The 15,641-nt window shown below is 28.3% G+C and overlaps 1 protein-coding gene across 1 annotated transcript in view; it reads right to left on the bottom strand.

The window, feature by feature from the left end:
- LOC135927408 (uncharacterized) overlaps positions 1-15,641 on the bottom strand; it is a 65,270-nt gene that overhangs the window by 28,817 nt on the left and 20,812 nt on the right. The window contains exons 32-46 of the mRNA XM_065463380.1: positions 15,234-15,492; positions 14,716-14,891; positions 13,936-14,074; positions 13,642-13,835; positions 12,849-12,950; positions 11,415-11,544; positions 10,954-11,087; positions 10,647-10,904; positions 10,363-10,470; positions 9,886-10,159; positions 9,413-9,628; positions 8,898-9,254; positions 712-847; positions 386-561; positions 119-252 (exon numbers count right to left, since the gene is read on the bottom strand). Coding sequence (XP_065319452.1) covers positions 119-252; positions 386-561; positions 712-847; positions 8,898-9,254; positions 9,413-9,628; positions 9,886-10,159; positions 10,363-10,470; positions 10,647-10,904; positions 10,954-11,087; positions 11,415-11,544; positions 12,849-12,950; positions 13,642-13,835; positions 13,936-14,074; positions 14,716-14,891; positions 15,234-15,492 — 2,793 coding nt within the window. The remainder of the gene's footprint in view (positions 1-118; positions 253-385; positions 562-711; positions 848-8,897; positions 9,255-9,412; positions 9,629-9,885; positions 10,160-10,362; positions 10,471-10,646; positions 10,905-10,953; positions 11,088-11,414; positions 11,545-12,848; positions 12,951-13,641; positions 13,836-13,935; positions 14,075-14,715; positions 14,892-15,233; positions 15,493-15,641) is intronic.

Raw genomic sequence — 15,641 nt, 5'->3', positions numbered from 1 at the left:
AAATAATATAATATATTACTATATTTAGAGTCAATCGATTTCGAAAAATGAGTACATCGCAAAAAAATATATATTGATAAATTATAGGGGAGTAAATAAAGTGTAAAGATTGTGTTACTTTGTCCATGACTAATTTCAAATTGGTCTCATCCTCAAATAGATGCCTGAAGAGAAAATTGACCAGTTTTCTGATATCTTTGTAAAGGAGAACCATGGATTTTTTCCTGTATTTGTTGGGGTCCCATTTAGTTTCTATGATAAAGCACATTTTTTTGATAATATAATCGTATATAAATATAAATGACATCGCATCATCCTAAAAAAAATAAGGATAAATGACAAAAAAAATCGAATCTTTTTTGATAAAGAGAAAGTGTATAAGAACCTTTTTGGTTGAGTAGGTAAGAAACAGCCTTGAGTGTTACAACAGGTCCGTTTATGTCCATAAAGTATAGGCAAGAGGGGGTATCGCGAGTGAATCTGACGCAGAGCATCAAAAGACATTCCAATACTTCGGGACATATAAAAGAAGCACGCGTCTGCATAACTTCCACGCATAACCTTTATATTTTTTAAACAGATTTTTTTTGTTTTAAAGAAGTAAAATATCAATTATATTGGGGGGGGGAGGGTTCTTTCCCTTTCTTTCCTCAACATTCCATTTTTTATTTCCTCTTTCTATTGTCGCATATTTATCAATCCATGATTCACTTCAAAATTTGGAATGCAAGGTCCTGTGGTAGACCATTGCAAGGCTCTGGGTCAAGCGGCAACCCATGCGGGGTACTATTCAATTTCTTTTCCTCGTTCGTTTCGGCTTGGGTATCAACGTCCATGTTGGCATCTTCTGTATATACACCAAAAAATTTTATTTTATTATTTATTATACATTTGAACATAATTTAAAATAATAATTTAATTTCCCATAAATAGGCAGATGTGAATTATACTAATATGCTGGTTATCAAACCTTGTTGACCAAGATATACCATTCTATATGGTTCACCCATGGCTGGGAACCCTCTTACTAAAAAAGTGGTTCAGGTTTGGGTTTCAGTGAAATATCTATTTAACAGGTTCAGGTTCGTGGCCCAGAAAAATTAAGACTCATAAATTTAGTAAAAATAACAGAAACATCAGTTTTTCATTTTAGTATATTAACGCCTTGTCATAAATATAATTTATCATTATAATTAGAATATAAGCGAATTATCATGAGAACTTTCAACATCAAGATGTTAAAATTAAAATATCGATTTTTTATGATTATCTTTGACAGTTCATCGAAACTTGCAATTAATAAAGTTATTTTACCTAGTGATTATGTTCATTTCTTTGGTCCTATTTCAAATTTAATAATCCATCAAACAAAAATAAATATTTTAATGAAGTACTCTAAAATATTATAAAAAAAATTCCAACGCAAAATAATTTTCACCATAAAATATATTAAATAATTTGCATGTTAATTTATATTTAATTTTAATATAGTGTTATTTAGTTATTTTTTGAATATATAAAAATTTAATATTAAAAGTTATTGAACACTGAACCCTAAATTTAAAAAAATGGGTTCGAGGTTGGGTTCAGTAAAATATTTTGGGTTCGAAGGGTTCTGGGTTAGGGTACATACCCCTGGTTATAACATAATAAGAGAAAAAAATCCTTCCTTATCACTTTAGGTATATTAGTGCTGTAAAAATAAGAAGTACTCATTTTAAGCAATTTAATAATTAATCACATTTTCTTGCTTCAATTAGTACTTAATTTTTTAATTTATAGAAGGTAATTAAATTTAACTAGAAAAAATAAAACTATTCTTCTAGAAGAAAGACTTTTAATTATATATTTATTCCAAGTACAAAAGAACCCGACATAGAATTGCTGATAAAACCATAATTTTTAAAAAGTTGATATGGCAAACAAATGTCTTAGTGGGTGGCAGGACTTAAACACAACAAATAGGCAAGAATTCAAAAAAGCTTTAATAATGACTAGCGATTGCCTAACCTAAGTAAACTTGCTGTAACTGGAATAGGGTAAAAAAAAATTTTTCTAATTCCATTTCACAAGAAGCTTGATGCCATTTCTTTTTAATGTAATTATCTTCATTTTTTTTCAATACTTATCGTTATCAGGGGCCCCTACAACAGGGGAGGGCCGAAGCAACTGCTTCAGTAAATTTGAGTGGGGGTACCTTTTTTAAAAAAATTTTTTCTTTTACATCCATCATGATCATGTGATTTCTGGTTTATAAGATCCCCCTGCCCCACTTAATATTTAATTTAATATATTGACGGAAATATTGGTCGATGTTTAGTAAATTTGTTATCCAAGATTTCTTGTCATAAATTATTTTTCCAATTTTAAAGTATGCCTAAAAATATTAACCAAAAAAAATATGCCTAATAAAAAATTGCAAATCGCATAATATAAGAGATGATAAATGGATAGATCACATTAGAAAAAGACATGGTGGGCTTAATATTAACGATATAAAGAAAAGCTTTGAAATAGTAGCTTTTAAGAATGTTACTCAAAATTGGACAAATAGCAAAGTAATTTTTTTATTAAATATATTGTTTATACCTCTCTTATTATAAAGGGTATTAAATCGCAATTTAAGAAGAAAGAAGTAAAAATTGGGAATTCAAAGCTGTTGGTATAATAAATATTTTTAATTAATATAATTATCTTTTAAAAGTGTCCTAATAATAAAGAAAATGTGTTAGAAGAAAATATAGTATCTGATATGGCAGAAAAATTAATTATTAAAATATCGAGGATATCTGTGAATTTAACAATTTAAATTCAAGTCAAATTTTCGAAGAAATGTTGAAGTTTAGAAATATTTATAAGATGGCCAAAATGGGCAATGTAATTATTACTCATGACCTAGAGGTTCAAGAATCTAAAGATTTGTCAGATTCTTTTAATTTAAATATTTTTACCAATACACTATTTAGCTTCTTCTGATAATGATGATAATTCACATTGGAAAACTATTCATTTATTTCTTATCGTTTACTTTTAAATTTTTCTGCTTTCCCTAATTTAAGAATTTTATATAAATATTTATTAACCATTCCCACAACCTCATGTACTGCCGAAAGAGTCATCAGTAAAATTAAATTAATTAAAACAAGACTGCGCAGTACCATGAAAGATTCTTTTCTCAATAATTTAACCATATTATCAATGGAAAAAAAATTATTTAAACAATTAAATTCTGATGAAATTATAATTTCTTTCGCTTTCTCTCTATCTAATTTATCTAAATTATTTATTTAAAAATAATATTTATAATATTTTTTGCATTTTATTTATATTATATATTAAAAATTGATGCAATAAAAAATATTTATGAAATTTATGTGTGTCATAATTATCATTTTTTGGAAGGGGGGGGGATACTTTTCAAGGGGGCACTTTTCATGGGGGTATTCTGCTTCCTAAAGCTCAAAGTGTAGGGGCCACTGATCGTTATCACTATCATACTGTAACTTGGTATATTTACATAATAAAATATTTAGGTGAGTCATTATCATCAAACAAACCAAGATTTCAAAAATATATATGTCAGATCATTATAATCAATTTAGTGTTCTAATAAGTTTCATCCACGATTTCACCATCCAGCAGAGGGTCTCCAGTGCAATGAATTTGAATCCACTGATTGGCATTAATTTACCATTCAGGACCCATTTAATTAAAGAAGGATGGTGATACTTCTTGTGGATAAACCAGGATCTTCTGATTGACGGTAATTTACCATACTGTCAGGGCCGTTTTATTTAAGAGGACTGACGTTACCTCTTATAGAAAATAATTATAAATTAAGAAGTATTACCTATATTAATATTTTTTTTAAATATTATTTATATTAAAAGTGCCTAGTATATCCGTTCTTTTAATTGTAGTTTATCTTGAGAAATATAAATAAAAAAGACTATTAACTATATTTTTAATTAGAATTTGCAATGCTTGACCGTACCAGGATTTGATATGGTTAGAGTATTCTTTTTTATTGTTTTTGGCTTTATATCTTAAAGCTTTTGTGAATGCTTATTTGATTGTGTCTTAAAGTAAAGCTATTCTATTTTTCTAAAATTTAATAATTTTTTAAGTGGAAGTATGTGACAAGATTTCCAGAGATTTATTTTAGGATATTTGATATTTCTAACAGATTTATTAATAAAGATTTGAGATTTATTAAGGTTAAATTTATTATTTTCCCAAGTTTCTATACCATAAGACATAGATGACATTATGTAGATTTTGAATATGTGGATTTTGAATTTTTTTGAAATAATATTTGAATACGATAGCTTGTTGAAGGAATAATATATTTTTTTTGTTATAGATTTTAGTTTTTTTTAAATTTATTTTCAGGTTCATTTTTTCCATGTTATTTGAGACTGTTGTTAAAATATTATGAATGTTAGTGACATCTTCAGTAAGGATACATTTCGTCTGCGTAGCAGCCATTCTACATTTTGTAGGTTACTGGTATTTATGATGTCACTAATTAGTAGATTGAAAATGAAGGGTGATAAGGCAAAGGTGAGTTTAATCTATTGTACAGATCGAATGACGACATTATGAGTCGAAGGCTTTTGAATTATCTATAATTATTATATATAAATTTATTTTACGAAGTAGCATTTTCAAGTCTAATTTTTAAAGCTGTAATTAGTTCAATTGCATTTCTTCCTTTACAGAAGGATGAAATGTTATCATTAGTGTTATTATCAATGTCTTTTATTATTAAGTTAAATAATAAGTTGGTTAGAATTTTATAAATTGATGATTAAAGAGTTATAGCTCTATAATCGTTTGGTGATTTAAGGAAAGGGATTTTAGGTAAATTAATGATGGTTGATTTGCAGATTTCAGGAGGTACGTTAGCTCATAACCATATCTTGTTTAAAACTGAAAATAAAATTTTTGAAGTTATAATTGGGAATTTTTTTAAAGACTGTCTGACATGGATTTGTGATTGAGTTTGTTTAAATCTTTTAGAATAGCATCATGTTTTAAGGGAAAAGGAGCATGTGAATTGTTGAGAATTTAATGATTTAATGAGGGATATTTTACAATTAAAAATGTTCCTATAATGATCAATAAATATATTTATTTGATCTTCTGGATTGTTAATCGTGAGACGACCAATTATTAAACTATTAATTTTTTTTGTCGTTGGAGGATGTGAGAAAGTTTAAGGATTTGAAAGTATTATAAAGGTCATTTTTGTGTAACTGTATACCTGATTAAGTTTGGAAAATATATATTTCCGTTTGTCTTTCTAAGAGATTTTTTTATTTTGTTAGTAGATTTTTAATATATTTATTTTTGCCTTTTTCCTTTTTTTCTTACTTTTATTAGGTAACAATTTTATGAGATTTGATATATCTAAACTGACCCAGTCCTGGTATTGTGGTTTAATATTGAGGTATGAGTTAGCAGTTTTTATTATTGTGTTTGAGATGTTAGACCATGAATCCTTATTGTTGATTTGTTTTAAACTATTGTGAAAATTCATAGTTGGAATAGGAAGGTTTAAATTAATGATATTGTATTTTTTGAAGTTGAGAGTGTATGATATTTTGATTTATATATGCTAATTTTGGTTTAAAAATTATAGTAAGAGTCAGGGGCCTGTAATCAGAAAAAAATAAATTTTATTTAAAATATTAATATTTTTTATGTAAAAGTCATCTTAATACTTGTAATAAAGAAATCCAATTAACTTTTAATATGAGGAATTGTACTTAAAGTAGGTGTAACAGTTGTTTTTTTGTTTGAAGAAGAGAATATGATTTTTAGGCTAAATAGCTTACAAATTTCTATGATATTTTTGGTATTATTATTTGTTTTTGGTTTAGAGTAGAATTTCATATATGTATATTTGTTATTTAATTATCTAGTTTCATATTTAGATCACCTCTAATTATAATAAAATGATTTTTGTTTATGTGTTTTAGATGGTTTTTTAAGTATGTTATAAATTTAGGATATTCAGTTGATTTGGCAAGGGTATAAACATTTATTAGATGAATCTTTTCCTTTACTTTCTAGGGTAATAAATAATATTCCGTCGTTAATGGAAGTGAAGTTTTTGGTGTATTTTAGAATATCGTCTTTTATGATAAAGGATAAACCATTTCTGTTGTTAATGGTGCTAGAGGTAAATAAAGTACAACCTCTTAATTTTTTGATAATCTTGTAATTTATCATCGTTTCTTGAGTCATTAGAATTTTAATATTACTAGGATGATTTTTCTGAGAATAAATATTTTATTTAAGAGCTCTGGAATATTAAAGAAATAAACAATTTCCATGCATTTGTGACGTCCTCTAATGGGTGATGTAAGCCACTTAATTGTGTGTTTCACCTGTGAAGGATACATTATGGTACGATTAGTATAAGAACAGAAAATATTGTGGAAAATCGTCTGCTTTTACATTACTAATACAAATAGTTGTTATCAACAATATCAATAAATTACATCCAAGAATCAGGCAAAGATTTTTCATTTAACTATTTTTTATTTATAGATTCCCTATTAACCTTAAAACTCCTTCAACAAAATAAATTTAAAATGTCTCTTAAAGAAAAACTACAATCACTCCTAGATAGAATATCATTTATTACCCTTAAAAGTAAAGGAAAACAAATTCATATAATAAATGTTTATGCACCTGCTAAACCAACTGAATATCCAAAATTCATAACAAATCTAAAAAATCATCTTAGACACGTAAATAAAAACACTTTATAATAATTGGATGTGATCTAAACATGAAATTAGGTAACGAAACCACGAATTTACATATAGAAAATGCTACCTTAAACCAAAAAACAAATACCAACGCCAAAAAAATCATAGAAATTTGTAAGCCTTTTAATTTTAAAATCATAAATTTTAAACAAAAAAACAATTATTACACTTTTTTTAAAGATAATTCTTTATACAAAAGTCCATTAGATTTTATTACAAGCATAAAAATGAGTTTTTACTTTTTATATAAATATATTAACATTCTTAATAAAATCGACTTTTTGTTTGATCACAGACCCATAATTGCTACAATAATCATTAAACCTAAATTATTATATATCTTAATAAATCCAAAAATCATACACATTCAACCTACAAAAAATACAATAACAACAATTTAAAACTTCCTTCTCCAAACATCAACTTTCATAATAGTTTGAAACAAATAAAAAATAATGCTACATGGCTCAATCTATCAAAAACACAATTCCCAAAATTACCAAATGACTAGAAAAGTATAATCCTCACATCATTAATCTACAATATTTATACAAATTTTTTATACAACTAAATAATAAAAAATATCGATCACAAACGATAATATTGCATCCCCGTAAAGGAAGAAATGCAATTGAACTAATTACAGCAAAATTAGACTTGAAAAAGCTGCTTTCATAAATTCAATTTATATATAATAATTATAGATATTTCAAAAGCCTTTGACTCAGTATGTCGTCACACGATCTGGAATACTCTTTTTAAATATAAAATCAACGCACACATCAAAATTATCATGAATATTTATGAAAATAGTTTCATTCATATTAAATACAATAGATTAAACTCACCTTTTACAAAAATGTGGTATAAAACAAGGATGTGCCTTATCACACTCCATTTTCAATCTACTAATTAGTGACATCAACCAAAAACCTACAAAATGTAGACTGGCTATGCTACGCAGACGACATGAATCCTTATTGAAGATGTCACTAGCATTCATAATATTCTAATATCAGTGTCAAATAATATGGAAAAAAAACCTGAAAAAAAACTAAAATTCAATCAAATTCAAATCTATTTTTTCAATAACGATAAAATTTTATAAATTCTTAAAAATATTTAGGTGTTATAATTGACAGTAAATGTGCAACTAAAGCAAACATAATTCCTAGGTTACCTATAACCAAAAAAATTTATTATTCCTTCAACAAACTATCGTATTCAAATATTATTTCAAAAAAATTCAAAATCCACATAATGTTATTTCTGTCTTACATGGCATAGAAACTTGTGAAAATAATAAATTTAACCTTAATAAATCTCAAATCTTTTAATAAATCCGTTAGAAATATCAAATATCCTAAAATGAATCTCTGGAAATCTTGTCACATACTTCCACTTAAAAATTATTAAATTTTAGAAAAATAGAATTGCTTTGCCACACTTTAAGACACAATCAAATAAGCATTCACAAAAGCTTTAAGATACAAAGCCAAAAACAATACTATAACCATACCAAATCCTGGTATGGCCAAGCATTGCAAATTCTAATTAAAAATATAGTTAATAGTCTTTTTTATTAATGTTTCTCAAGATAAACTACAATTAAAAGAACGGCTAAACTAGGCTCTTTTAATTAAATAATATTTTTAAAAAATATTAATATATGTAATACTTCTTAATTTATAATTATTTTCTATAAGAGTAATCTTTTTTATTAATGTTTCTCAAGATAAACTACAATTAAAAGAACGGCTAAACTAGGCTCTTTTAATTAAATAATATTTTTAAAAAATATTAATATATGTAATACTTCTTAATTTATAATTATTTTCTATAAGAGGTACCGTCAGTCCTCTTAAATTAAACTAGCCCTGACAGTTTAGTAAATTACCGTCAATCAGTGGATCCTGGCTTATCCACAGAGGTACCATCATCTCTCTTTAATTAAATGGGCCCTGACAGAATGGTAAATTACTTCCAATCAGTGGATGCAAATTCACTGCACTGGAGACGCTCTCTGCTGGTTTGTGTAAGCCACTTAATTGTGTGTTTCCTCAGCGAAGATAAGATATCAGAAAAGGTAAAATAAAATTGTCATATTAGGCTTACCCTTTTCACTCAGCAGTTCTTTCCTAAATCCTTCGAAACTCATTTCCACGGCCCTTAGTTGCCCGGCCCGACTTTGATGGTCGTCTTGATTGTCTTTGCTATCGTTAGATCCCGTTATTAGCCTCTGGCTCATGGACCAAAAATAGAGGCTTGCGGGTCCGGTAAAACCAGTCGCGTTAAATCGTTTGGCGGAACCACTATTTTTAACCGGATTTATAGTGCAAGAATATTTGGACTGATCTTGACCACTGTCAAAAGAGGAGTCAATCAAATGGACCAAAGAAGAGGGGTAGGGGTTCCAAAAGCCCGTTCTTTCGTCTAACCATCTCCAAGAACGGGCTGTTACCAAAGAAGTAGCTACAGAATATTTATAATAGAAAAATGTTATTTTTATATTTAAACTTCGGGCACAAACAGTTAACCCCATTTATAAAAATCATCAGTGATCTATTTTTTATTTGAAGGATTTGGGGAATATCATATGCATATATTCAAAATATTCTAGAAAATTTAACCTGGGTTAGAGGCGCGAGTGGATGAACCAACAATAGCTTTGGGTTGAAGAACGTTTATAATTGGAGTTATAACTGAATTTGATGGCAAATTCATAGCTGAATTAGCATTTTGGTTATCGTCTTTGATCCCTTTACCGGCGTCTTTCGCGATCTGGTGACCTCCAGAATCACTAAATCCAGTCGTTTGGATTTCTTCTGGGTTGAGATTGGCTTTCTCTTTTATATGTAATATACATTTTTGAAAATTCACAATAAACAGACATGCCATAATATAAGAAGTATAATCTAAGTAATATTGTAAAGGAACATATCAACAGTGAGGGATCTAAAGAAATTTGCCCTTTGTAATTAGATATTCTTATTTTAAATTAAGGCGAACTATTTTTATAGAAAAAATGCTCAAATTTAACAAATCTCTAGGGTTTTAAAAAAATAACTAAAATAAAATGAAGGCTTAGAAAATGCTATATTACGCGTAATTATATGGCTGGCGGTTGTGGGAAAATAAAGGAAAGAAACCCAGCCCAGTCGGACTTGGCATCTGGCACTACTATCTAGGAGAGTCAGGCAAGGGAGGAACCAATCGCGATTCAAAACATTGTTCACGTCATCATTATCGCGGTTTTTGGTAGGGGAAATTTCCCGGGGGTTTTCGCGATGAAGTGAGAGCGACTTTTCGAGAAACCGCGTCAAGAGACGGCATAGGGAGGAGAAATCTATCAGGCTCAACTCGTCATTTGTTAATTCCTAAGGTGTTATTTTAAAAATAGTCGTAAATTTATTCAAAAATTGAAGGAAAAATTATTCCAAATTTTAAGATTGTAATAAAATTAAAGACTATTTGACTTGAATTTTTGTTACAAAAATAAAAAATAGTTTAATTAAAATAATAGTAAATTAATGGGAATTTTATCTTTTTGGGGGAGTTGAGAAAAAATAAAATAAATTACTTCGAATATAAGTGTAAGTATTTGGAACAGTAAAGATATAACAGGATTTTCGCTTTCCAAGGTTGCGTCCGATTTACCGAAATCGAAGGTATTGATTGAGTGTCCCAACTAATTAAAATATATTATAATGTTAATGTATTGTCTAACTTTCACGGCTTCACCTGGAGAAATAAACTTTTAATTGAACATATTTATTTTCATTCATGATAATCTTTTTTGTCTCTCTCTTTTGATTTCTTTCCTTATTCATTTATTCCTAAACTTGAAACTATAAAAAAAAATACCGTTTCAATCAGGTCCTTTATAATAGAGGATGATGTGTATACCCCAACCCCTTCCGCCCTTCCACAAGCCAGATACATATAAGCAAGGGCGGATACACAGCCGGAATCTTGGGACATTTTACAACTTGCCAGCAGTTTTCCAAACAACGAGATCGCAAGAGACCGGGAAATTCCGTCAAGAATTTGCCGGAAGAAATACCGCGACAAAAATTGTGTCACATCACGTGAAATGGGCGATTGGACAATGCCGGATGCGTTCTGGTGAAGAAATTTGTAAAGATCTTATCAAAAAAATATAATGCATTACTTCGCCTTCCGTTAAGCTTGCTAAATCCACTAAGGGAATGTCCTGTATATCTGGATCCAGTTCTAATTCCATTCTTTCCAAAACGTTAGTCTCCATAGTTAATGTTTCATTTTGCGGTGTTTTTATGATTTCTTCTGCAAGTATAAAAAAATTTAAAACATTAGAATCTCTTCTTTATTATCAATTTAATATTTATAAACTGTATTCCATAAAATAAAGTAAATATGAACCTTTATTTTAAATGTCAAAGCTAAAATATTGATTGGGGGAAATTCCATCTATAAATGAAACATGCATGTTAAACATTCCTTACTTTTCACAAGTTATTTTGTTAAAAATTTAAAAATAATATCTCTATCCTACAAATAGTGGAGAATATTCCACCATGATTATATAATAAATATAGATGGAAATTCTTAATTTTTTTAGTTTTGAAATGGTACAATAAATATTAAATAAACCAGAACTGCCTAAGCCCAAGTCCCTATAACTGGTGTCCACTTCTGAAAGCCTCCTTAGCAGTTCCATCTCCAGGCTATTATTTTCGGCATTAGTAATATTGGCGTTATTTCTGTTAGTATCGATCAAAGCCTGTTTTAGCGTTGTATTTTTAAAATGATTAAAATAAGGAGGAAAAATAATATTTTGCATACTTTTCATCACCTTGTTTTATTACCTTATTCCCTTTCAGTAATAATATAATATATCTGCAAAAATGATAAAATTTATCTTAAAAAACAATAAATCCTTTTTTATAAATATAATTATATTTAAAATTAAATATTTTAAAAAAAAATCAAAATTTCTGATTTCAATTTGAAGGATATTTACACCTGAAAATTATAAAAAAAATTGGCATTTTGCTTAAAATTATTTTTGAAAATCAGCTTTTCTTCTTTGATCCTTATTGTAATACAAACAAAGCAAATATATATAAATCAGAGATCTGTAAATAAAACTTTGAGTATATTTTAAGGAATAGAATGATAATACCGGAACGTTTGGAAAAAATAAACATAAAAAAATTTTGATTTATGGCTATAATGGAGCATAAATATTCGTTTTATATTATTATTTTAATATTAATAATAGTATCATGTACAGTGATTTGTGAACGAAAGAAAAAAAACAATATAATTTAATTATATTATCGCATTTAAGACATATATTATACAATATTTTTTGGTTTTGTAATTTTGAAAAAGGAAAAACAAAAGGATTATAAAATATTTAGTGTTTTTTTTTAAATAAGTTATGACAAAATTTTTAATAAGTCGAACATTTAAAAAATTTAATATATAAATTATAAATTTAAAACTTATTAATATTTTTGATAATTAATATATATTAGAGACCTGAAGGCTGGGTCTGGTTCTAAGACAGGATACAGGGACCGGGATTTTAATATTTTTTAATATACCAGGCCGTGTTTAAATTTTTTTTTAATACCCGGGACAGGCCTAATATTTTATATCGTAATTATTATAAAAATTATTCATAAATATAATATACAAAAAAATCCGGGCCGGGCTTGGCCTGAAAATATAAAAATCCATAAAATTTTGGGCCAGTCTAGATCTTGCAAATGGTACCTCTGCAAGGTCTCTGATGTATATAAAAGAAATAAGTTAAAAATTTGTATACAAATTAAAAGGGTTTTTATAGTTTTGTTTTTTAAAAAAACGGTTAACTTCACATAACAATACTAATGACGGCAAAGTATTATTCAAATTTTAAAATATTTCAAAATGAATGTTGTGTAAATTAATATTGAATAAATGACTGATAAAAATTTTAAATTCCATATGATCAATAAATTTAGTTGCCAAGTTAGCGTTTAAAAGGTGTCAGGAATTTATTAATTACTATATTGAAATTTTTTGATAATAAATTACATTATTATCTAAAGGGGTATTATACGCGTTTTGAGCAGCGGTAGATATAGTCTGTCCTCTGGTAATTGCTGTAGCGATTTCAGTTGCCCTTTGAATAGCTACCTGTGATTATTTTAAAAAAAATAAAAATTGTTTTCTCTTCCTTTTTTTAAAATATTTTATTTGTCGACCATATTCAATTTAAAATATTTATATTATGTATGGTTTATGGCAAATGTTTATAAATTCTTGAATATTAGTCAATGGAACCGTAAAGTTTCGCAGCGCTACATTATTGCCTTAAATTATTGTCCATTCCTCAAACCATAATTATACAATAAAAAAATTCTCTTCATTAAATTAAGAGAAGAGAAAGACATATTATAAGGCAAAAGATTGCTATAGGAAAATTTTAATAATAGACTTTTCTGCCTTAATTATTAGATATTTAAACCTATTAATGGGTTTGTTGCACATCTCTTTAATATGTGATAACCGCAAAAAAATATTCCGATAAAGTTTACCATGAATGTGTTAATCAAGTATATCATAAATAAAAGGTTACTCAAATTTCCAGCAAAAAATTACATTTATTAATGTAATATTTATAATCAAATCTGGCCATCTCATATATAGTACACTAATGCCAACCCACATAAAGAATTTATTGCCCATACCAGGCAAATTGCATTCAAGTAATATTTTGGGTAATGTATTTGCCTTACATTCATTATAGTAATACATACCCGGTTATATTTTAGCGAATGGGCAATAAGGATAAAGCACTCACTATATCTTACGACGTATAATATACCTCTGTTTGTTCCAATGAATTGAATATGTCCCTCATAGTGGTATCCTCGTTTGAAGCAATAGTCGCCTCATTATCCTGTGAATGCGTAGTATTAAGGTCACGAGGAGCGATTATTAGCGAGCTTAACGGAACGTCTACGACTAAATTAGTGTTTGTATCCGCATTATGGCCTTCACTAATTGGTGTGGGGTTTTCTTTTTTTATTTGTGGGCGGGGGTAAAATAAAAACATTATCAATTGGCTCTTTCATTTCTTATTCATATTCATTTTCTTTCCTTCCTTCCATTTCTGTACCTTCGATTATAGGGACCACATCAGTAGCACCACCAATTTCCTCCTCCTCCCTAAAGGCTTCGATATCTGCCGCTGACAAAGACAGTAAATATTCCGTTGCATGCTCCAAGGTTGAACAGTGCCTAAGGGCTTCCACTACCTAATTATGTTGGGTGATAAAAAAAAAGAACTTTAAAATAGATACAAAACTTATTTGTTGGGCCAATTTAAAAAATAATAATCCAATATATGGCAGTCTTGGTTCGCTGGCGAAATATATGAACTCAAACATTTTTATAGCTCCAAGGGGGGGATCCGAATTTAATTCCATGTAAATCCCAAAATATTTTATTAAAATGTGTTAAAGACTTAAAAGCCAGTTTTAAATAAAAAATAAATTGGATTGGTAAAGAATAGAGATAAAAAGTGGGCTAATTAATCCTCTAGGTCTAAATATAATTAAATTATTTACGTAAACAATTAAGTATTATGATACAATCAGATTTGGACGTAATCTAATAAAATAAATTTAGATACTAAATCTTCCTAATATGGTGGAAATTTTTATTTAATATAAATATGGTCATTCTCATTCTCAAATTTTCTAGGAAAATACTGACTGCGTAGGATAAAACATTATCAAATAATTTAAAGACTAACAATAAAAATGTATTATTAAATTATTGCTTCCTATTCTTTTCACAAATACCATAATATATTATCACACAAACAAAGTTTATTTTTTAACTCATCAGAATTAATTCTATTATAAGGAACAAAGTTTTTTATCGTTATAAGAACCCTGGGTCTGGCAAAGCCCATATCGACCAAACTTTCCACTCTTCTACTGTATTCATCAATGTTGTGAGCTCCTCTGGAAAGACGACTGTATAATGCTCTGGACGAGGCCGGAGTTGCGTTATTAGTATTATTAGCCGTGGGTGGAAGAGGTTGATCGGCGGAAACCGTAGGAATTCCTGGATTACAATAATTTTTTTTAAAGGATAAGATATAATAATAATAGAATTATATAATGCCGAATCAAGAAATTTTTTTTAAAAAATATGAAAAATTTTCGCATATACCTTATAAAATAATTAAATACAATTATAGTTCCATTGCGGGAACACTAATGGCTATTCCGATTGTAAAACACCTAATATTTAAACTTGATATTTTTAAACATGGTAATTATATTATGATGTTAATCCTTTCTTTAATTATGTTGTTTGATATCCATTTACAACAATAATACCATGCTCTGGAGAGCAACTTTTTTAACCAAAAAATATTTTGATAATGTTTGTAACACAAATAACCTTCTGAACCCGCTACCAGGCCCTGGTCTGTACCAGTGCCGACAATTTCGGACGATGGTAGGTTGCTGTTTGTGGTGGCTATGTTTTTACTAGCCGTAAGGGCTGAACTATTAGCGCTATTGTTAGAGATGACGAGATTCTTGCTCTTAAGTTTAGCGAACATTTCAAGCTTGTTTTGGATGGAGCGTGACCCACTGATAGTGTTTATAACGATGGAACAAATTGCTTGAACCGAAAGGGGATCCAAGAGTGCTGGCGACTTAGTGATACAAGATAAGTAAAAGTGTGAATAATTAAATTTCTCTATTCTTCTTTTCAATTCATTATTATATCCCTATCTTTATTTTTATTCGTCCCCATCAATATTTCGCCCCAAATGCTTGAAGAAATCAACTAAAGGGTGTCCGC

This window comes from Gordionus sp. m RMFG-2023, chromosome 3 (assembly GCF_954871325.1).
Source record: "Gordionus sp. m RMFG-2023 chromosome 3, tfGorSpeb1-WG-v2, whole genome shotgun sequence".
NCBI classification, from domain to species: Eukaryota; Metazoa; Nematomorpha; class Gordioida; order Chordodea; family Parachordodidae; genus Gordionus; species Gordionus sp. m RMFG-2023.
Note: the sequence above shows the minus strand (reverse complement) of the source record. Positions and strands in the feature narration are given on the sequence as shown.